The sequence below is a fragment of the Loxodonta africana genome, chromosome 6 (genome assembly GCF_030014295.1).
Source record: "Loxodonta africana isolate mLoxAfr1 chromosome 6, mLoxAfr1.hap2, whole genome shotgun sequence".
In the NCBI taxonomy this organism is placed as follows: domain Eukaryota; kingdom Metazoa; phylum Chordata; class Mammalia; order Proboscidea; family Elephantidae; genus Loxodonta; species Loxodonta africana.
The window spans coordinates 50,160,648-50,185,324 of record NC_087347.1 but is presented as its reverse complement, the minus strand read 5'-3'; the positions used below and the strand labels follow the sequence as shown (position 1 = coordinate 50,185,324).

The following is a 24,677-nucleotide window of genomic DNA, read 5'->3' as shown; positions in this document are numbered from 1 at the left end:
CTGGGCTACTAAAGGAAAGGTTTGACGTTCAAGTCCACCCAGAGACACCTAGGAAGAAAGAATTGGCAATCTACTTCTAAAAATTAACCACGGAAAACCCTATGGGGCATAGTTCTACTCTGACACACATGAGGTCACTATGAGTTGAAACTGACTTGATGGCAACTGAACTTGGAATAAAAAAGCTGAGTTTATGCCCTATCTCTGCCTATAAATAGCTGGAGTCTCATCAACACTTTAAGTCTCAGTTTCTTAATCACCAAAATGGAGAGATAATAATTTTGTCTATTATACCCACGGATGAGGCTTGCACTAGTAACAAGGTCAAGAACTTTGTAAATACAAATGTTAGGAAAATAAGGTTATACTATTATTATTATTGTATCTACCATTTACCATCTAGAGCTCATATTAAGATTTATATCATTTTTTCAAGGCTTCTAAATGTGTTAGATCAAGTGGTATGCCTTTAAAAGTTAATTACCCTGTGGGGTCATAGCAGTTTTTTAAACCAGGTTTAAGAATACATGCAATATTCATCCACTTAAATAACTACGAACTGCCCAAGACAAACATCTTGCTGGGTTAAAACTCGTTGCCACTGAGACAATCTTGACTCATAGCAACCCTATAGGATAGAGCAGAACTGCCCCATGGGGTGTCCAAAGCTGTAATCTTTATGGAAGCAGTCTGCCACATCTTTCTCCCGCAGAGCAGCTGGTGGGTTCAAACTGTTGACCTTTCGGTTAGCAACGGAGCACTTAATCATTGTGCCACCAAGGCTCCTTAGGATACCTCAAACAGCCACATCTTTTCTCCAGTTGATTTTATAGCCATCGAATGATCTCCCTCTCCAATTAAATATTTTTATAACACTGTTAGAACACATAATTGTGATTAAACATTTAGGGTTTGAGCTAATCAATTGTGTAACTCATATGCCAATAAAGGTCTATACGGCAACTCTCTAACACTAGTCTATGAAATCTGCCTCAGACTCATCAGAAATGGCAGCAGAGCTTTTGATTTGCTCACTAGATGAGAAAGTCCTTCTTTGACTTTATGTAGTTTTAAGGAGAAAATCAAAGGAGCCCTGTGGTGCAGTGGCTAAGTGCTTAGCTGCTACCCAAAAGGTCGGCAGTTCAAATCCACCAGCTACGTTCGGTGGGCGAAAGATGTGGCAGTCTGTTTACATAAAGATTTACAGTCTTGGAAACCCTATGGGCAGTTCTACCCTGTCCTATAGGGTTGCTATGAGTTGGAACTGACTTGACAACAATGAGTTTGGTTTAGTTTTTTGCAATGAGAAAACCCTTTTCTTGGTTTCACTGAAATGGTACAGTAAAATGACTGGTAGTTGTGAAGAAGTCCAAAATAAAATCAACATTATCTGGCCTCACTGGGGATAAAGATTGCCTTGAATGGCTCCTCGAATTAACAGAAATCTAGAAATCCATAAAACATTTACCAAAGCCCTTAGGGAGAAAAACTCCTTTAATATATACTGAATATATGTTAAAAGAAAATATCAAAACCCTAAATACAGACAGGATCAGTATTACTGATTTTTCCTTTTGCCCCAGACTCCCATATGGCTCAGCAATGCACTGTTACTAATCCTGTCTTTATTAAAATTTGGACATTTTGCTTATCATGAATCTTTTGCATTCTTTAACGGTACGTTAAAATGTGATTTATCTTGGTTACTCACCTTTGGTGCCCTTTGAAGGCACCCGAGGTGAGTGCCTCACACGTCTCACCCTACTCCTGGCCCTTGCTAGGCGAGAATATCTCATTCTTATTGGACCCTATTTCTAACAGAACCCTTGCCCACACCCATAAAGAGTGCCAAAATGCCCAGAGGCCAGAGGAAAGAGATGAACTTTGCAGACTTCCTAACTGTCAAGTAGGAGACCCCTTACCTCTCGGTGCCAAATTGGATTCGTGGTGTTACTGATGATAGTAGACCTTCTCTCCTGCCCATGGTGGGCACAGGTGGGGAAACTGCTCTTCTTACCTGGCTGGATGGACATCTTAAGATACGGATCAGGATTGAAGAACATGCCTTTCTTTAGACCAACCGCCCTGAGATCTTTAAAGAGATAGAGAAAGAGAGAAGGGGTAAAAGGAAGAAGAGAAAAACAAGGAGAGAGGTTCATATATCCCTATTAGAACAAGTAGCTCAATGACAATTTGTTCTTAAGTAATCACACACATAGCTCTAAACAGAAACTACTCTTAAAACCGTAACAAGGCTACTCACACAATGACTTCTTAGATACATGAAGACAAGTGGGTTATGGCAGCAGAAGGGTCTCCTAGCAGGCTGCAGAAATGAAACCATACCTTTACCACTGTCTCATATGCCTAAGCTGACTTTTCCTGAGAACCCTTTTTGATTCCTACCTGTGCATTTTCACCACTTTTCTCCTGGGACAACTGCAGTTTGGCAGCCAACATTTCAGACAGCGTCTTGAGAGAAATCCTTAGTAAACAGGTTATTAACAAAAGAAAACCAATTACGTTCCTTTGAATCTTCCATATACATATATGAAATGGATTAAAAATAAGTATATTTGGGGATATTTGGGGATAAGTGAACAAATTGAGTTGACTGTAGTTCACCAGTATTACTTTGAAACTTCAGAGCACACATTCATTTGTACTACATTTAAAATGTCAAATATATTCCATAATTATGACGAATATTAGGGAGAAAAAAAGGGGACCAGAAATACTTCCAAAATTTGAATGTTACCTGCTATTTTAAATAACCATGACATTGCTTTTTCAATAGCCTGTAAAGTAACTTAAATATTTGATGAATGTCCTATAATTTTCATCTAGAGTCACCAGTTGCTGTTTCACACTGTGTGAGCTGTTAAAATCCTGGATAAAGTCTGTCTAGTGAGGAGACTGACACCGTTAAAAATGGCCAGGCTAAGGGATACAAAAAAGTCAGGAAAGAAAGCTGCACAGGGCTCCCGATGTCTTTCTAAGAATATCAATTTGAATAAGGTGGGACTGGGAACTGAGCAATCTTGAAAGCTTCTGGAAAGAGTATGGTTTCCAGGTAACCTTATACAGTTATACTCAGTCTAGGGAGGTCCTGAACACTGATTCGGATAGAATTTCTGCAGAAAGCCCCTGAACCTTCAGAGAACTTTGGATTACCTAGGTCAGCTGGGGAGCAAACTCTGTATTGTTGTTAGATGCCATCAAGTCGATTTTGACTCAAAGAGACCCTATATGACAGAGTAGAACCTCTCCGCAGGGTCTCCTAGGAACAGATCACCAGGTCTTTTCTCCCATGGAGCCATTGGTGGGTTTGAACCACCAATCTTTTGGTTAGCAGTCAAATGGGTTCCTAAAACTCTGTATTCCAAAAACCAAACCCATTGCCATCCAGTCAATTCCGACTCATAGTGACCCTATAGGACAGAGTAGAACTGCATGGAAGCCATCTGCCACATCTTTCTCAGCGTGGCTGGTGGGTTCAAACCCCCAACATTTTGGTTAGCACCCGAGAGCAACAAGCACCTTAACCACTGTGCACAGGACTCTAAGCTCTGCATAGACCAAAACCAAACCCATTGCCATCGAGTGGATTCTGACTCATAGCAACTCTGTAGGACAGGGTAGAATTGCCCAATTGGGTTTCCAAGCCCGTAATCCTTATAGAAACAGACTGCCACATCTTTCTCCAGTGGAGCAGCTGGTGGGTTCGAATCACCAACCTTTTGGCTAGCAGCTGAGCACTTAACCACTGTGCCACCAGTGGTTAAGTGGTGTATTAAAAAAAAAAAAAAACGAAACCCACTGCCATCAAGTCAATTCTGGCTCATAGCGACCGTACAGGACAGAGTAGAACTGCCCTACAGGGTTTCCAAGGAGCAGCTGGTGGATTCAAACTGGCGACCTTTTGGTTAGCAGCCAAACTTTAACCACTGCGCCACTGCCATGAGGGCTCCAAACTCTGTACAGTGACTGTAAATTATAGGAGGTCACCAGGATTATCTGATGCAAGGCCACTCTCCTAAAACACAAGGTCTTTCTTAGGTCAGAATTGGTATAAGGTTACCCAGGAAAGCATATTCTCTAGGTAGCACTGCTTGCAGGAGGCTCAGCAATGACACACACAACTTGTGGCCCAGATATATGTGATGAAAACAGATCAGGATTATCTAAGGCCTCATATATGGGCATATATGGCAGCCGAAGGGAGTCGTTTAATAAGTCAGCAAAGATTGAAAAATCCAACCAAGAAGACCTTACGTGAAGATCACTACATAAAATATAGTAAAGTCTTTTCAGAAAACCAGCAGGAGAAGATGAAAAAGGGTAAAGAACTAGATAGGCATTCAGAGGAGCTGCCGTCATCTGGTCAGCCTTACAGTCCCTGTTCCAGGCTCTTCATAAACCATGTAGTCATTATTAATGCAGCACTTGCATTTCACTGTCAGCTTAATAATGCTACATGTTTCCACCTGGCTTTATTTAGCATAAAGTCACTTTGAGAGGAAAATGCAATTTACACATTTATATTCTTGCCCTTTTTGATTATGCTCACCTAGGACTAAAAGACAGAAGAATGATATTCTTTAGATATTAAATCTACTTCCAAACAAAGGATCTTTCTATAGTAAATGAGGAATAACATGTAGATAAGCGGCTCCTGCAAAGTCCAACAGAGCTGAATGATTCAAGCGAAACATCCCTTTGAATAAAAAGCATCCTACCAGAAGATTAAGCCACCATGACATAGGATGTCACCACTCAAATAATCCTCATACCTAATTTTTCCACAATGGGACACTGTATGCAAATACATCTTCATTAATAAATACAATAAAACTACCAACTATTTTTGGTCTGATTACTCAGTTGACTTTACTCATCTTACTTTTGCTCCCTGCTTCTCTTCTGTCTTCTATACATTTTACTGTTCATAAATATCCACACCACATAACAGGCCAAAGAAGGACTCAAAAGTCACAAAGGTATGACATATTAAATACCATAGTTTAAAGTCTTACCTACGGAGCAGGTTTAAGATACTAATCAAAACACAGTTTTGTTTCAGCTGTAGAGTTCAACTATGTTGTGTTCCTACTTTTAAGAGTAGAATGTTTGTAGGCAGCCATTCTATAATGCTTAATATACTCTTGGATAAATACCATCATCCACTGTTGATAAGCTACAACCAGATTAATCTTTTAGTATTAACATTATAAAAATGTTTTCAATGCCTATAAGTTTTAGCCATTTCTATACACTACAAATTTCTCACTACCTGGCAGGAAAAATACAGATGCTGGGTACCTAGCCTCCATGTGTATAAAGGTGAGGCAGTAGAAGAAGTCATATTTAAAGAAGCTTTGGGCTGTGCCCCAAAACTTATTTCCTACTTTTCAGGAAAATGCCACAGATTTTCAACTTCCAGATGGTCATTCTCCCATGGTGAGTCAATGACATCTCCTCTGGAGTAAAAAATTATTATGTGATTGTCAGGTTAGAATGAAATGGTATTTTATCACACTTGGATGTGAACAGCAATGACTCTAAGAAATTCGTGATATGGTCAAACTAAATTTTCTAAGCTACTGGGGTTGGCTAATTGTTCCCTACCTATAGACCAGAGATTTCTGTATCCGCTGCCCCTCAGGACTATGAAAGTCTAAAGCACTGATTGCAACTGGCAGTGTTTGCAGAAAATGAATGAGGTCAGAGAAGTAGTACCATAGGCAGTAGTACCTGTAAATGCCCTTCTAAAAATCTAGATATTTTTAAAGCCTTAAGGGTTCGAAACAAAACAGTTACTGGCCAAATTTGAATGATAAGCCACGAGTTTGCAATCTCTGAGATTCACCAGAGTACTAAAGCAAAAAAGCTTTCATAATGACCAATCTCAGATGAGGTGAGAAGAAGCATGCAACAATAAACAGATATTCAGAACCTATGGACTAGTAATGAACTAATGTGCACGCTCTCTTTACACGTGCTAATTACACATTGTGCAAATGTCTGTTTTCAAGATCAGGTCTTCTAAGTCTCTCTTAAGAAAGTCTATTTTCATTCATGACTTTTTTTTGCAGTCAAGAAAAGTGGACCTGATTTAAATTTTAGAAGCACTACATCTATGAAAAATGAAAACAAAACATCCTAAAGAGACAGAAATGACTTTTATTTTGTATGCATTGTTGTTGTTGTGTGCCGTTGCAATTCTGACTCATAAAAATCCTATAAGACAGAGTTAAAACTGCCCCATAGGGTTTCGAAGGCTGTAATCTTTATGGGAGCAGACTGTCACATCTTTCTCCAGTGCAGTGGCTGGTGGGTTCAAACTGTTGACCTTTCAGCTAGCAGTCGAGCACTTAACCACTGTGCCACAAGGGTTCCTTGTATGCACTGTTCTGCTTTTTAAAACTTCATTTCAAATACTGGTTTTCTTAGAATATTCTTGGCTTCATATCAATTAATTTATTTTAATCAGTAGCTTTCAAACTTTGTTTCTTATATTTCCTACATGTGAAACACATTTTACATTGCAATCCAATATACACATACATAGGTGTGTATTTTTTCTTTTTTAATGATCAGTTTATATAAACTGATGTTTTATAAAAATATATTTCCTTTTGGTGGTAAACTGGTATTTTCCATTGTATTCCTTTTTTTTTTTTTTTTTTTTTAATTGCTGGTTTCAAGTAACTGAACTGATCTTATGAGGTGCCATCTAGTTGATTTTTGACTTTCAGCCACTCCATGTGACAGAGTAGAACTGCCCCATTGGGTTTTCTAGGCTTTAACCTTTACGGGAGCTGATCGCCAGGTCTTTCTCCCACAAAGTTGCTGTGTGGTTTCAACTGTCAACCTTTGGTTAGCAGCCACCCACCCAAAAACCCACTGTCACTGAGTCAATTCCAACTCACAGCAACCCTATGGGACAGTGCAGAACTGCCCCATGGGGTTTCTAAGGCTGCAAATTTTCCCAGAAGCAGACAGCCACATCTTTCTCCCAGGGAGTGGCTGGTGGGTTCCAACAGCCAACCTTTCAGTTGGCAGTCAAGCGCTTTAACCACTGTGCCACCAGCGCTCCTCCTAGCAGCCACCAGAGTTCTTTAAATTGATCTTACAATCCACAGATAGGTCCTAACTCACAACGTGAAAGCACTGCATTAAGTTGTATGATAAAACTGCAACTGGGATATTTTACCAACTAGAAAACAACCGAAAATTATCTTATCTACTTTTCCAATGTATATTCCTCTACAGAAACAGATGTATCCCTTGGCTTTTTTCCCCCAGTCTTCAATTTTCTCCTTTCTCTAGATGAACTACGCATGAATTGTTTTCAGTAATCAAAGCTCTTCATGGAATTAGTGCACGATGCAGTGCGGTTTATTTTTTTTAAAGCAACTATACATGATCATATAGTCTTTTTACTGCCAGAAAACTTGGTAGAAAAAATAATTTCTGAATTTATATTATTAATCAAATTTTATCATGCTAAGTGATATACCTGAATTCCCAGAATTAGCCAGAAAAACAAAATACCTGCGGCTCACATCCACATGAGAATCTGTAGAAAGATGTGATCGTCTGTGCCTCTGAAATTACACCCTTTGAAACTGGATGTCATGTTTAAAGACACACTTACCTGACAGTGTAAAGCTGACGAGTTTCCGAGAGTGCGAACTTCCTGACACACCTCCTTCCATGCCTTCCGCCCCCATCTGAAGAGGAAAAGCAAGTACCTGAAGTTTCACAGGAGCGTGACGCTACCCCCTCAACCCTCCTAGGGAGTCACAGAGGATGGCAAATGATGATGATTATTGTAGCATCCACCTTTTCACTTCTAAATCTTAGAACGAAAGCAGATTCCTGAAAGCCAGCGGAAGGGTCATCCTTAAATTTAACCTTTACACAAAATCAACAAATCTAAGTTTCTGAATTCTCTGGGATAAGAATCACTTTACTTTGTTTTTTTCCTTTGATAAGAATATAGTTGGTATGTAGCAAATATATTACTATTACTACATTAAAACATTCCCTAAGTTAAAAACTAACCATCAAATTCCTTCTAATTTCTTAGGAAAACCTGGAATACACTAAACAGTGCATTTATATCAGACTCATCCAGTATTTAGAATTTTTCTTTCTTGTCAAATATTTCTGAGTGACCACGTGGGCGTCCCTTCTCCTTTGCAGGTCTATGTTCTATAGTGCTGCAAGGACATGGCACATACTATTATAAGTAGTGATAATATGAATCTGCAGGGCTACTGTACTGATAACTTTTCCTAAAATCTTTCAAGTAAATTTTATGTCACTTGAAACCAGCAGATTTAGGCTCTTATCTCAATTTATGTACACCTGGTGTACAATTTGTGGTACACTAGAAAGAAAGAGTTTCATGGAACACTGAAAAAGATGTCCATAGTACTGTAAGAGACAGAATTTAAGGAAGAATGTATTTGGAAGAATCGGAAAATAGAAATCGCATTTTAATTCTAAAGTGTAGATTAAACCCTTCCTCCATCTCATCTTTTCTGCAACCCACAATACACAATACTCCAAAAATCACACCTCCAGGAGATAATCCAAGCAAAAGAAATTCAGTTCAAATTTTGGAAATACGAATTTCTACTTCCTTCTCTGTAATTCCTATACCTTAAAACCCAAACCAAAGCCTACTGCTGTCAAGTTGATTCCAACTCATAGCAGCCCTATAACGACAGAGCCCCATAGGGTTTCCAAGGCTGTAAATTTTCACGGAAGCAGACCGCCACATCTTTCTGCTGTGGGGCAGCTGGTGGGTTCAAACCACTGACCTTCTGGTTAGCAGCTGAGCACTTAAGCACTGCAGCACCAATGCTCCCTTCCTATTCCTTAGTCAAGACTACTTAGTGTGACACTTTACAGCTCTCAGCACATTGTTTCACATACAATTTTCAATTTAGAGTACCAAACAGGTAGATTAACTGCACTCACAGAGCCAACTCCCTGGTGATCAAAGAGATGGCACTCAACAAATATGTGAGTGTTAAGCCGGATGGTGCAAATGGTTAAGCGTTCAACTACTAATCAAAAAGTTGGTGGTTTGGATCTACCCAGCAGCGCCACAGGAGAAAAGCCTAGCGATCTATTTCCATAAGATTATTGTTAGTTGCTGTCGAACTGATTCTGACTTGTGGCAACTCAATGTGTACAGAGTAGAACTGCTCCATAGGGTTTTCAAGGCTGTGACCTTTCCGAAGCAGGTTGACAGGCTTATCTTCTGAGGTGCCTCTGGTTGGGTTCAAACCGCCAAAGCTTCAGCTACTATTTGACCACTTAACTGTCTGTGCTACCCAGGGATTCCTTCTGTAAGATTATAGCCATTGAAAACCCTATGGAGCGCAGTTCTACTCCGAAATGTGGGGTCACCATGAGTCACAATTGACTTGATGGCAATGAGTGTTTTTTTTTTTTTTTTTAATTATATCATATTGTACTTTTCAGATTTATCCCCAGTGTAGCTGGAGCAGAGAGAGCAGCCAACCGGTCAGTGGTTGCTGTAACTATCTTGACCTCTTCCCTAGACAAAAGAGTGGTGAACAATGAGATAGTGCAGACTACAACTGAGACAGACACTCAGCAACATGCCCCTCCTATGCCTTGGGCACAGACAGGCATCTGACAAACCCTGGTCTGACCTCAAATGAGCCACATTGCCTAGTAAGCTGTGCCACCCCCAAGGCCATGGCATCTTTGCCTGCTATGGAATGCTCATGTTAAGTGAGTTAGGTAAGACTGGAAATATTCACAGCCTGTCTTCATTTAAAACCTACCTAAAATATCATCATGAATTATAAGAAACAAAAACGTTCTCTAATTCTCAGTCCTAAAATGTGATTCACTAGCTGCCAAAGAGCTAACCTGAAACATTTCTCAAAGAATTCACTGATAAACAGTGTCCTTTACCACCACAGTGGTAACATGCTCATCTGAAATAATTCTAAAAGAATTCAATTTTATCATCCATTGCAATAAGTCCAGGAAAGACCAAACATTACAACTAGATATGGGGACATCAGCGATAATAAACACGTCTGCACTCTACATTTAGACAGAGGTTTTTAAATAAACTCGCTCAGTAGATTCATTCCAGGAAAACTCAGATGCAACACTGTCAACCAAGTGTTGAAACAATACATGGTAGTGAGTGATGGCAGCTTTAATCTGTCCCCAAAGCCTAAGTATTTCCTGTTCCAAGAGTCTGGGGTGTATATCACCATGTACGCTAATGAATGACAGTGACGTCAAAGCACAAATGACAGAGAAGACATTTTTTTTTAATCGTTGATTCCTTGCTAAATGATACGTGAGAAAGGAGGCTATTCGATTAGTATGGCAGCTCATTTCCTTCCCCGTACAGTTTCTCAGTTACTTCTTTTTGATCTATTCTTGGCATATGGCTGTAAGGTAATTATACTAAATGGGCTTTGTGAATATCAACATGGTTAATCATTAACAATAACTAAACACACGTCATATACCCATGTGACCATTATGCTGTTGTAAAAACACAGTGCTCGCCCATACAATGAAGGGTCTATGTGGCACAGCCTCTCAATTTCAGACACAGAGCGAACTGTCTTAAGCTTGGTCAGAAATCTATTGACCACCAATTTCATTAGCCAGCCTTTGACCCAAAGTATTCTGATTCTTGGTGCTGTATCTATGAAGCTTTTAAAAGCTCTAAAACCTGTTTGAAGCAAATTAATTATCTCTAAACCAACCACAGGCTCTGACAGAGTGATCTCAGTGCAAAATCAATAGAATGAGATCAATGTTCACCAGACTGTAAACTCCCACTGTCTTCACTGATATCTCGGTATTGTAATTGCTCTAGTCTAAGAAAATCTGACTCTGGAATATGCTTAACCAAGTTTAGAAGCCACTGTTTAATTTCTCATACAGTTAAGTCTTCAAAGGCTTTATTATACACAGCCCTACTTTCTAGTTTTATGATTTTTCTTTTTAGAATATTAACTAAAATTTTTTCTTTATTCCCCTTGTGACCTTTGAAGTCTTACACAGTAAATATAGGCTATCCTCTCATATTCTATACCATATTGCTCCAAGTACGAACCTTAAATACGATTCTAATGTGAGCACAGTACTTAGATGTTGAGAGTTTTGCACATATGGTTCCCTCTGCCTGAAATGCTCTTGCCTCCCTTCTTCCCGTAAGTAACGTCTCGTCCTTCAGATTGCCCCTTAAACATGCCTACGTCAGGAAAGCCTTCCTGACCTTACTGACTAGGTCAAATCTCACTAGTATGTGTTCTCTCAGCCTCATTTCATTCTCCCTTCTCTAAGTATAGACATCAACTCAGCGTGGAGAGGGATCCTGTGCTAGGACCTCCTAAGAGGACAGCACATTCATTTGTGACTTCAATCTCACACTCTCTTTGGAACAAAAGCTTCTCAAAAGTACACTGATAAGTGGAATCACACACTTTTTAAAGAAAGTACAGCTGAATTTGTGTAAATTAAATTACATTAATTATGTTCATGGAAGATGCAAGGTCACTGTTTCCGATCAACCAGTCATCCAGACTAAGTTTAAAACCTTCCATGATGGGGTACTCATTACTTCACCTCATGCGTGGGTTCCCAAGAAAGTTGACTATATACAGAATTGTTATAATCAAATCATAATTTTCCAGTGATTTGTATTATGGATTCAGGTATGCCTGCCTGATAAGTTATTTCCTTTTCTAAAATGGCATCCATGCTGTTATGCATTTCCTTTTCCATTGTTCCTCACAACCCTGTCAGTGCTGCACAGACAGAAATAGAAATCAAGTTCCTCTGTGGTCATGACGAGGATGCCAGCAATGAGGGTACTCACCATCACAGCAGGGTTCTTCACGGTGATGCAGGGGGTTGTGGCTCGCAGGGCTCCACTGATGCCATGGTAGTATTTAAAACAGATTTTTATCTCCGCTGCAAATCAATTTGAGAAAAACAGTAATTTTAACACTACAACAGTCATTCAGGAATCAGTGGAGGAAATCCTCCACACTACCTCTCAGGCAATCCTGCTTACGACTCTTCGAATGATCCCTTCTTTTCCAATCAGAGACAGCTTATTATACCAATTCCTGTTTGATTTGATATGCTTCTCTGAAACTTTTGAAGAAAATCTCAAACATATTCAGAAAAATGATGCACAAAAACATGCCAAAGTACTCATAGTGCAGAGATAAGAAGACCGCTAGTTAACATTTATTGACTTGTTCCACAATGTGCCAGACCTGGTGCTACATTCCATGCTTGTGTTGTTACTTACTCCCCACATCAGCCTTTTGAGGCAGAAATTCCTGTCCCCACATTATAGATGAGGTGTGCCATAGGTTACAGACAGGAAATGACTGAGTCAGGACTCAAACCCAATTTGTCTGATGATAAAGCCTCACCCTAACCTCTACAATACAGCTGTCAGTGGAAATAGAGAAAAAGCAGTTGAGCAAAGCATGCAGGCATACTGCAGCAGACTCCCGAGGGACAGAGTCTTGTAATCCATATTACTTCAACTTTCCAAGTGACTCAAATGTAGCCACTAAACAGTCATCAAATTTAGGAACCACTCGTATGTACATCTCATAACCTCTTAAAATCCATATATTTTATAAATTTTGTTTTGATAATTTCACCTTGATAAAAGGTATATAAATGCCAAATATGCTTCTTCCAAAGTAACTACAATTTCATTGAGCATGAAGTCAAAGTGTGTCAAAAATAAATCCTACCATCATGGGAATTTCTCTGGATACAGAGCGTCAGAGTCACTGAAGCATAAGTGCGAGATGCATTTTTCCCAATGTGTCATTCTATATAGGTAGTGATGGTGACAGGCAGGTCCCTGAAGGAGACTCCTAGGCGACAGGAATGGAGTTCCTCACTCAATTTAGCCACCCTGGATTACTAATTAATAATAGCTATTAATTAATTATTGCCTTCTCAATTTTTTTCCCCAAGGAAGTTGATCTTCTACTGAGTTTTCTGAACACATCAAATGGCCTTCTAAAGAATATCTGGGATGAGTATTTTAAGGGAAGATACAGTGAATAAAGAAAAATCCCCTTCTAAGGATTTATATTCTTACACTTTTCCTATCAATGGCCAAACACTAAATCTCAAAAAAAAAGAAAGTCCAGCATGGAGTAAAATAATGAGTTCTTTTATATGTACATTAATTCAGTGATTCACAATGTAGTTAGTAGTGTCAACTGAAAGATTTTTACTCCGTACCCATTAGGAGCCCTGGTAACACGCTGGTTAAGCACACGCCTGCTAATCAAAGCGTGGTTCAAACTCACCAGCAGTTCCATGGAAAAGACCTGGTAACCTGCTCCTGTGAAGATTTACAACCTAGAAAACACTACGGTGGCAGTTATACTCTGCCATACAGTGTTACTATGAGTTGGAATCGACTGAACAGCACACAACCACAACCCATGCCCAGTATTGTGCTGGACATAACAAGAACATCAAGAAAAGGTTCCTGTTCTAGAAGCTGTTTATAAAACAACTGGTGGGATGACAACCAGAAGCATGAAAAAAATACAGAAGACAAACACTAAAAAATGAGAAGCCCTGGGTACAAGAGTTTGGAGACCAAGGAGAAAATCTGTAAAGATATGGAAGAATCAGAAAGGCTTTGTGGACCCAACAGGTCTTATGAGAAAAATGGGGTTAGAGAGAGTGCGGGGTGATGAGGGGCAACAGCATGGAGCCAGGAATAGTGTGACGGGCTTGTGGATCAGCAAGATGACCTATGCATGGATCCTAGCTTTCCTATTACTTCACTTCCCTGAGAACAATGCCCTTCCTTGCTTCAGCAAGTGACTTTCTGGAATACTAACAGTGGTTTTAGTTTATTTTTAAAATAGTAATAGCTGCACAGATTTGAGCAAGTCTTATTCTCCCACTTGCTTTCTTCCAAGACCAATCGCATAAATTCTGAAAGAACAAAATTAAGTTAATGTGCAAAAGGACTGCCAAAACAGAAAAAGCTTGGTGATACACATGAGGACTGAATTATGTGGTCATGAACTCATTAGTATCACATTCTAAATGCTGGAGCAACTGGCAGCACCCCATAGATCCAATCAGTGGTTAGTGAGTGAGCAGGTAATTTTTCAATAAAGAGATGTGCGTTTTTATAAAACATCTTCTCCTAACTCCCTCTCAGATTAGGATGCCATCTGGTGTTTTCTAGCTAGGTAACAGACTGTGAAACAAAGGGGAAAAAAGACAGCTTATCTTTATTTGTAGGTTCTTGATAAGCAGGCCAGCTTTCCTGGCTGACCCATTTTGGGGTGTTATTTCATTCTCTCCCGTTACAAAAATCTCCAACCCAAATGACAAATTATAATCCCTATAACTCTAAAATAAACTTACTCTGAATTTCACAAGGCAGATTTTGTGGACGTGATCACCAAAAAACACTGCAGAACTGACGGTTTCATAATGCTTTAAGACTGAGTACAAATTCAAGGAGATTTATGAAGATCATATATTACAAAAACAAATGCAGAGGCTGTTCACCAAAGAGAAAAAAACAAAAAGTACTGAACAGATCCAGGAGTGGTTTGTGTCTGGACTAAAATTAGCCAGCTCCTTCAGTAGGACACCAGTGAAGGATTCTGTCTTCTAAAGTAATACGGAATGGTTTGATGCTAAACGGGAGTTTTCATCTTCAAATATTATTTAGTGTTACAGGAGGTAACTCAAAACAAGGGGGAAAAATGCTGTAACTAAATGTTCACTCTGGGTAAGAGAGAAGTGGACATTTTGATTAATGCACTTAAACATTTTGGTTATGAAAAGAGTAGCTGAGAATACTCATTATCGCTGTCGTTAGGTGCCGTCAAGTTGATTCCAACTCATGTATAACAGAATGCAACACTGCCTGGTCTTATGCCATCATCACAATCACTGCTACTATGCTTGAGCCCATTGTTGCGGCCACTGTGTCAATCCATCTCATTGAGGGTCTTCCTCCTTTTCACTGACCGTCTACCTTACCAAGCATGATATCCTTCTCCAGGGACTGGTCCTCCTGATAACATGTCCAAAGTATGTGAGATGAAAGTTTTGCCATCTTCGCTTCCAAGGAACACTCTGCTTGCACTTCTTCCAAGACAAAATTGTTCCCTCTTTTGGCAGTCCATGGTATATTCAATATCCTTCACAAACACCACAATTCAAAGGCATCAATTCTTCTTTGATATTCCTTATTCATTGTCCAGTTTTTGCATGCATGTGAGATGACTGAAAATATCATGGCTTGGGTCAGGCACATCTTAGTCCTTAGAGTGAAATCTTTGCTTTTCAGCACTTTAAAGAGGTCTTGTGCAGCAGATTTGCCCAATGCAATGCGTCTTTTGATTTCTTAACTGCTACTTTCATGGCTGTTGATTGTGGATCCAAGTAAAATGAAATCCTTGACAACTTCAATCTTTTCTCTGTTTATCATGATGTTGCTTATTGGTCCAGTTGTGAGGATTTTTGTTTGCTTTATGTTGAGGTGCAATCCATACTAAAGGCTGTAGTCTTTGATTTTCATCAGCAAGTGCTTCAAGTCCTTTTCACTTTCAGCAAGCAAGGTTGTATCATCTGCATAACACAGGCTGTTAATGAGTTTTCCTCCAATTCTGATACTACCTTCTTCTTCATATAGTCCAGCTTCTCAGATTATTTGACCAGCGTACAGATTGAATAAGTATGGTGAAAGGACACAATCCTGGCACTCAAAATGGGTGGAAAACGTAAGTTAGTTCTATGCTTCTATTTCAGTGACACTTTGTAACCTCTAATTATAAGAGGTTAAAAAAAAAAAAACAAAAAAACGCAGCAGCAGCAATTCCCAGGAAATAAGTAGAAGGGCAGGGGAAAGCAAGCACAGGCATGAAGGCCGAGCATGAGGTCAGGTAGGAGCCCAGTGCACAAAGGCCCGTTCACAGGCAGAGAGATGGAGGATATCAACTGAGGAGGAATGAATGACTCTATTGACCCTAAAATAGTTTCCTCACAGAGTGATGTGGCAGCCAACTTGGCCTCAAGTTACGAGGAAAAAAAAAATATGGTCATTCCATTGGGCTATAAAAAGCATGGGTATTTTCTCTAAAAATTTTACTTAAAAAAGCATGAAGCCTCCCATATTAACCCTCCAGTACCTACTGTCCCCTGGGCCAGCTCTTGCCTCAGAAGGGAAAGCACCACACGAGGGTCATCTTCCTCTCTCTGAGGTCTTTTCTGAATGGCTGAATGGCTGATGCCTGTCAGGAATCATAGAAATAAAATTTGGTGCGTTCCAATAATCTTCAGATACTTCCATTTATAGATTACTAAATTAAAGACTTGGCACCCTCTCTTTAAATGCTGACAAGCCATAGAATCCCCTTCATTTTCAACACCCTAACTTACCTTCACACGACTAACTTCACAAAGGAAGATGTCCCCCAGAGAAACAGCACGCTAACTCCACCTCCCACCACAGATGGGGATGATGATCATTTGTAAGATGTCACTTGGATTTGTTGTGAGTGGCAGGGGGCAAGGGGAATAGAAGGGACTTTGAACAATGGTTAGGAACTTAAACCCGTTCTGAGTAAAGGAGTTTCTGTAACTGCGTGATTCTGACATTGCATTTTTAAAAGCAGTCTCATTAAAAATAGATAGACAGACAGATAGATAGATAAATAAATAAAAGTAAGGTAAAGAACTAGGTGATCTCTTTCCCAAGAGTCACAGCCTCTAAAAGCCTATGGAGTACTTCTACTCTGCACACTTGGGGTTGCCATGAGCTCAGATCAACTCGATGGGAACTAATGACAACATACGAATAAACTACTTCCAAACAGATTATGTGAAACTTGTAATAGAGATTGCCTCAGGGAGGAGAAATGGGTGATTGAAGCATGAAGATGGGGAGATATTTACTTTAATTTTTTGGAATCTTTTAAATGTTATACTATAGACAGAAGCACCATGCCATTCCTTTACAGCAAAGACCCAAAAAACTAAGTAAAACAGAAACGTCAGTCAATCCTGGAACCCTAAGTACCAAACGAAGGAATAAAGAAAGCACTGAATAGACTAAGAAACTGACAGAGAACAGAGAACGAGGAGAGCTACGGAGTAGAGGTCCGATACCGGCTAAAGTGGCCAGATTTGCCATCTTGGGCTACAGCCACCAAAGAACTCAGACAGGGAGCCTCCAACAGGGGACACAGCACCCAGTAATCAGAGTTACACGTTTTCCCACTCCATACCCTTCTTCCCTGTACGAGAGGCCTCCACCATTTGCCAATGAGCCATGGTCACTTGGCCAGAGAGATACCAGGTTCACTGCCATCTGGATTTGCCATTTTGGACCTCAGCCACCAAGGATTGAGGACAGGAAATATGGGAAGGTAACTCCAGGGAGATCCCAGCAAGAGATGAAGCACCCAGTAACCAGGGATACACGCTTTCCCACCTCCCATCCTTCTTCCCTCTATACAAGCTCCACTGCTTGGCCGGATAGACACTAGCTCACTGTCACTGGGATCTGACCCAACCCCACCGCCGGCACCTTCAGTGCCGTTTTTTTGTTTCTTCGTTTTTTGATTTTTTTATTGCTTCTCTGTCTCTCTTCCTTTCCCTCCTTCCATCCAGCTGGTGCTGTGTGCCATCCTCTACCCTTCTTGACAGGCTGTGATGTTTTTGGTTTTTTTGCTTGTTTTAGTTTATTTGGTTTCTTTTTATATTGTTTTTTGGGCTTTTTCTGTTGCTTCTCTCTCCCCCCTCCTTTCCTTTCTCCCACTCAGCTAGCCCCTTGTGTCATCCCCACCCCTTCTTGAAGGGCTGTAATTTTTTGGTTTCTTTGGTTTGTTCTTTTTCTTTGTTTTGCTTTTTCTCTCTCCTTTCTTTGCTACCACCCAGCCAGCCCTATGCACCACCTCCGCCCCTTCTGGAGGAGCGGCGCTGCACAGCTTGGCTGAAGAGTCACTGTGCTCAGTCTCCCTGCGTCTGTGCTGCCAGCACTAACCGACTCCCTAAGCACAATTTCCATTTATTTATTGCTTATTTTTCTTCCTCTCTTTCTTTCTCTTTTTTTTTTGGTTATTGTTTCTTCTCTCTCTCTCTTTCTTGCTTTCCTTTCTCCCAACCACCCAGCTCTGTGGGACACCCTCAAATTTTTGGTGAACTGTGCTATACCGCTCGGCTGGAGAGTATCTGGCACACAGCCTCCCCAGGTCTGCGCTGCCTCCACAGGCCAGCTCCCTCAGCATCATATTTTTTCTTTTTCTTTATCTTTCTCCTTCTCCTTTTCCTTCTCCCTTCCACCTCGGCCTCGCCCTGCCTCCGCCCCTTCCTGATGGGCTATATTGTACCACCCGGCAAGGGAGACATCAGCTCACCCCCAACCCAATTCCACCCAGCCCTCAACAGCTGTTGCCCCCACCACAATATTTTTTTTTAGTTGTTATTTTTATTATTATTTATTTTTAGTTGTTTGTTTGATTGTTGGTTTATTCTATTTCTCCTCTTTCTTTTTCCTTACTCCCACTAACCTAGCCCTGTGTGCCACCCACACTTCTTCTCAACAGGCCAACCTACACCACTTGGGTGACGAGGCAGCAATACATGGCCTCATCAGGTCTGCCTTGCCCCCGCTTGCTGAATCCTACCACACCACCATTTTATTTACTTTTTTCTTTTTTAAAAATTTCTTTACTTCATTTTTTGCCTTTTTATTTTACTTGTTTCACTTTGTTTCTCTCTCTTCTTTCACCCACACACTTAGCTCTGTACATCACATCCTCTTCTTTCCTTCCTGCCTATCTGCACTGTGCACTGAGTGCCACGCTTCCAAGTGGGTACCCTAGACCCTGCCCTGCACTGGCATCCAACCTCACACTGTTGCCCCCAGTTCGTGCCACAAATTACCCATCTCCACCCTTTCACTCTGCTGGGCTCGCCCTGCTGCACCACAGCTTAGTGACCAGCCCCGCCCACCTGTGCAAGGTGGTAAGGAGTATCATGCCCACAGGCAAGCAAGAGACAAAACACACCCAGCCTGCCTTACCAGACATAACCGGATAAAACAAAAAATCAGGATGAAACAAACAAATCCACAATGATGAAAATAATTCCTGAATGTCCTGGAGATAGAAGACAACATCAAGACATATTAAAAATACCACTTACAGTAGCCCCCAAGAAGATAAAATACTTAGGAATAAATCTAACCAGAGACATAGAAGACCTATACAAAGAAAACTACAAGACACTAGTGCAAGAAACCAAAAGAGACCTACTTAGGTGGAAAAACATACCTTGCTTACGGATAGGAAGACTCAACGTTGTAAAAATGTCTATTCTACCCAAAGAGATCTACAGATAAAATGCAATCCTGATCCAAATTCCGATGGCATTTTTTAATCAGATGGAGAAACAAATCGCTAACTTCATATGGAAAGGGAAGAGGCCCTGGGTAAGTAAAAAAAAAAAAGTAAGCATTACTGAAAAAGAAGAACAAAGTGGGAGAACTCCTAATACCTGATTTTAGAACCTATTAGACCACTACAGTAGTCAAAACAGCCTGGTGCTGGTACAACAACAGATACATAGACCAGTGGAATGGAATTGAGAATACAGACACAGATTCATCCACCTACAGGCAGCTGATACTTGACAAAGGCCCAAAGTCAGTTAAACGGGGAAAAGACAGTCTTAACAAATGGTGCTGGCATAACTTTTGCACATCCATCTGCAAAAAAATGAAATAAGGCCCATACCTCACGCCATGCACAAAAAGTAACTCAAAGTGGATCAAAGACCTAAATATAAAATCTAAAACAATAAAGATCATGGAAGAAAAAACAGAGACAATGCTAGGAGCCCTAACACATGGCATAAACAGTATACAAAACATTACTAACAATGCATAAGAGAAACTAGATAACTGCAAGCTCCTAAAAAACAAACACCTACGTTTAACCAAAGACTTCACCAAAAAAGTAAAAAGACAACCTACAGACTAGGAAGAAAATTTTGGCTATGCCAAATCCAATCAGCATCTAATCTCTAAAATCTACATGACACCGCAAAACTTCAACAACAAAAAGACAAATAACCCAATTAAAAAATGGGCGAAGATATGAACAGCCACTTCATCAAAGAAGACGTTCCGGTGGCTAACAGATGCATGAGGAAATGCTCACAATTATTAGCCATTAAAGAAATGCAAATCAAAACTACAATGAGATACCATCTCACCCCAACAACGCTGGGATTGATCCAAATATCACAAAATAATAAGTCCTGGAGAGGTTGTGGAGTGACTAGAACACTTATACACTGCTGGTGGGAATGTAAAATGGTATGAATACTTTGCAAACTGATCCGGCACTTCGTTAAAAAGCTAGGAATAGAACTACCATACAATCCAGCAATCCCGTTTTTTGGAATATACCCTAGAGAAATAAGAGCCTTCACACAAATAGATATATGCACACCCATGTTCACTGCAGCACTGTTTCCAAGAGCAAAAAGAAATAACCCAGGTGCCATCAACGGAAAAATGGAAAACAAATTATAGTATATTCACAAAATGGAATACTATACAATGATAAAAAAACAACGATGAACATGTGAAACATCTCATAACATGGAGGAATCTGGAAGGGATCATGCTGAGTGAAATTAGTAGCAAAAGGACAAATATTGTATGAGACCACTATTATAAAGAACTCAAGAAAAGCTTTAAACACAGAAGAAAACATTCTTTGATGGTTACGAGGGTAGGGAGGGAGAAAGGGGGTATTCACTGATAAAAAAAAAAAATTTTTTTTTTTTTTTGGGTAGTAGAAAAGAATTATTTTAGGTGAAGGGAAGGACAACACGAAATACAGGGGAAGTTAGCACAACAGGACTAAACCTAAAGCTAAGAAGTTTCCTGAATACAACCAAACACTTCAGGGACAGGGTAGCAGAGGCAGAGGTCTGGGGACCATGGTTTCAGGGGGCATCTAGGTCAACTGGCATAACAAAGTGTATTAAAAAAATTTTGCATCCCACTTTGGTGAGTGGTGTCTTGGGTCTTAAAAAGCTAGCATCTGACCATCTCAGATGCATCAATTGGTCTCAGCCCACCTGGTACAAAGGAGAATGAAGTATACCAAAGACACATGGAAAATACAAGCTCAAGAGAAAGAAAGGGCCACATAAACCAGAGACTCCATCAGCCTGAGACTGGAAGAACTAAATGGTGCCCGGCTACCACCAATGACTGCCCTGACAGGGAACACAACAGAGAATCCCTGATGGGGCAGGAGAAAAGTGTGATCCAGATCTCTGATTCTAGTAGAAAGATGGGACTTAATGGTCTGGCTGAGACTAGAGGGACCCCAGAGGTCATGACCCCTGGACTCTCTGTCAGCCCAAAACTAAAAAAGCCAACTTTTTAGACAAACATTAGACTGGACTATAAGACAGAAGAGTGTACTTCTTAGCTCAAGTAGACACATGAGACTATGTGGGCAGCCCCTGTCTGAAGAAGAGACAAGAAGGCAGAGGGGGAAAGATCTGATTGAAGGGACACAGGAAATACAAGGTGGAGAGAAGGGCTGTGCTGTCACATTGTAGGGAGAGCAACCAGGGTCACATAACAATGTGTGTATCAGTTTTTGTATGAAGAACTGACTTGAATTATAAACTTTCACTTAAGGCACAACAAAAAAAGAAAATACAGATAACATTAAAAAAATTACTTGTTTAAACAAAATCAACAAACTATTGGCCAAACCTACAAAAGAAAAACAGGCTACAATGCAAATAACCCAAATAAGAAATGAAATGGTGGACATCACAAGAGACCCAACTGAAATAAAAATGATCATAACAGAATACTATGAAAAACTATACTCAAATTTGAAAACCTAGAGAAAATGGATGAATTTCTAGAAACACACTACCTACCCAAACTAACACAAACTGAAGTTGAAAATCTGAACAGACCCATAATAAGAGATTGAAAAGGTAAAAAAAAAAAAAAAAACTCCCAACAAAAATAGCCCTGGCCCAGGTGGTTTCATGGAAGAATTCTACCAAACATTCAGAGAAGAGCTTACAACAGTACTACCCAAACTATTTCAAAACAAAGAAATGGAAGGGATACTTCTGAATTCATTCTTTGAAGCCAGCATAACCCTGATACCAAAACCAGCTGAAGCCACCACCAAAAAAGAAAATTATAGACCAATATCCCTCAGGAATATAGATGTAAAAATTCTCAACAAAATTCTAGCTAATAGAATTCAGCATCATATCAAAAAAATAATCCACCATGACCAAATGGGATTCATACCAGGTATGCAAGTATGGTTCAAGGTTAGAAAATCAATCAACGTAACCCACCACATAAATAAAACAAAAGAATCATGTGATCACCTCAACTGACACGGAAAAGACATTTGACAAAGTCCAATACCCATTCCTGATAAACACTCTCAATAAAATAGGTATAGAAGGGAAATTCCCTAACGTAATAAAGGGCATCTATACAAAACCAACAGCCAACATCACTCTTAATGGATAGAGGCTGAAAACGTTCCCCTTGAGAACAGGAACAAGACAAGGATGTCTTTTATCACCACTCCTATTTAACACTGGTTTAGATGTCATAAGGCAAGAAAAAGAAGGGCATCCAAATTGGTAATGAAAAAGTAAAATTGTCCCTATTTGTGAATAATATGATACTATTTATACATAGAAAATTCAGAAGACTCCATAAGAAAACTACTGGAACTAACAGATTCAGCAGAGTAACAGGACACAAGATAAACATACAAAAATCAGTTGGATTCCTATATACCAATAAAGAGAACTACAAAAATGCAATACCATTTATAACAGCCCTCAAAAAATAAAATACTTAGGAATACATCTAACCAAAGATGTAAAAGACCTATACAAAAAAAACTACAAAACATTACTGCAAGAAACCAAAAGAGGCCTACATAAATGGAAAACCATACCATGCTCATAGATAGATTAGAAAGACTTAACATTGTGAAATATCAATTCTACCCAAAGCAATCTACAAATACAAAGCAATTCCAATCCAAACACCAACAGCATTTTTTTTAAAGATGGAAAAACTAATCATTAACTTTATATGGAAAGAGAAGAGGCACCAGAGAAGTAAAGCACTACTGAAGAAGAATAAAGTAGGAGGGTTCACAGTACTGGATCTCAGAATCTACTACTACTGTGGTAGTCAAAAGAGCCTGGTACCAGTATAAGGATAAACACATTGGCCAATGGAACAAAACTGAGAAACCAGATGTAAATCCATCCACCCATGGTCACCTGATCTTTGACAAAGTCCCAAAGTCCATCAAACGGGGAAAAACAGTCTTCTTAACAAACGATGTTGGCAAAACTTGTTGTTCAACTACAAAAAAAAATCAAACAAGACCCATACCTCACCCACCGCCATCGGATGGATTCCGACTCATAGCGATCCTATAGGACAGAGTAGAACTGCCCCATAGAGTTTCCAAAGCGCACCTGGTGGATCTGAACTGCCGACCTCTTGGTTAGCAGCCATAGCGCTTAACCACTAAGCCACCAGGGTTTTCCCATACCTTGCATCATATATAAAAACTAATTCAAAAGGGATCAAAAACCTAAATATAAAACCAAAAACTATAAAGATCACAGAAAAAAAAATATGGTCAATGCTAGAGGCTCTAACACATGTTATTAACAGCATACAGGCCACAGGTAACAATACACAAACACCAGAAGGTAAGCTAGATAACTGGAATCTTCTAAAAATTAAATACTTGTGCTCAACAAAACTTCACCAAAGAGTAAAAAGAGGACCTACAGGCTGGGAAAAAAATTTTGGCTATGACAAATCTGACAAAGGCCTAATTTCTAAAATCTACAGGAAAATCCAATACCTACACAATAAAAGACAAATAATCCAGTTAAAAATGGGCAGAGGATATGAATAGACACTTCACCAAAGAAGACATTCAAGTGGCTAACAGAGACATGAGGAAATGCTCATGATTACTAGTGATTAAAAAACCAAACCCGTTGCCATCGAGTTGATTCCGAGTCATAGCAACCCTAATATGCGAATCAAAACCACAATGAGATAACATCTCACTCTGACATTACTGGCAGGAATTTTTTAAAAAATCAGAAAATAACGAATGTTGTAGAGGCTGCGGGGAGATTGGTATTCTTATGCCCTGATGGTTGGAATGCAAAATGGTACAATCATTTTGGAAAACGATATGGTGCTCCCTTAAAAAGCTAGAAATAGAAACATCATATGATCTGGCAATCCCACTGCTAAGAATATATCCTAGAGAAATAAGAGCTGTCACAGGAATAGACATATGCACAACCATGTTAACTGCAGCATTGTTCACAATAGCAAAAAAGATGGAGACAACCTAGATGCCTGTCAACAGATAAACGGATAAACGAACTATGGTACGTACACAAAATGGAATACTACATACACAATGATAAAGAACAATGATGAACCTGCAAAGCATCTCATAACATGGATGAATCTGGAGGGCATTCTGCTGAGGGAAATAAGTCAA

At 39.8% G+C, this 24,677-nt stretch overlaps 1 protein-coding gene across 2 annotated transcripts in view; it reads right to left on the bottom strand.

The window, feature by feature from the left end:
* Positions 1-24,677, bottom strand: part of HECW2 (HECT, C2 and WW domain containing E3 ubiquitin protein ligase 2) — a 179,710-nt gene that overhangs the window by 138,658 nt on the left and 16,375 nt on the right. For both annotated transcript variants that reach the window (XM_023542646.2, XM_064286869.1), the window contains exons 3-5: positions 11,903-11,997; positions 7,661-7,736; positions 1,923-2,092 (exon numbers count right to left, since the gene is read on the bottom strand). In XM_023542646.2, the coding sequence (XP_023398414.2) occupies positions 1,923-2,092; positions 7,661-7,736; positions 11,903-11,997 (341 nt within the window). The remainder of the gene's footprint in view (positions 1-1,922; positions 2,093-7,660; positions 7,737-11,902; positions 11,998-24,677) is intronic.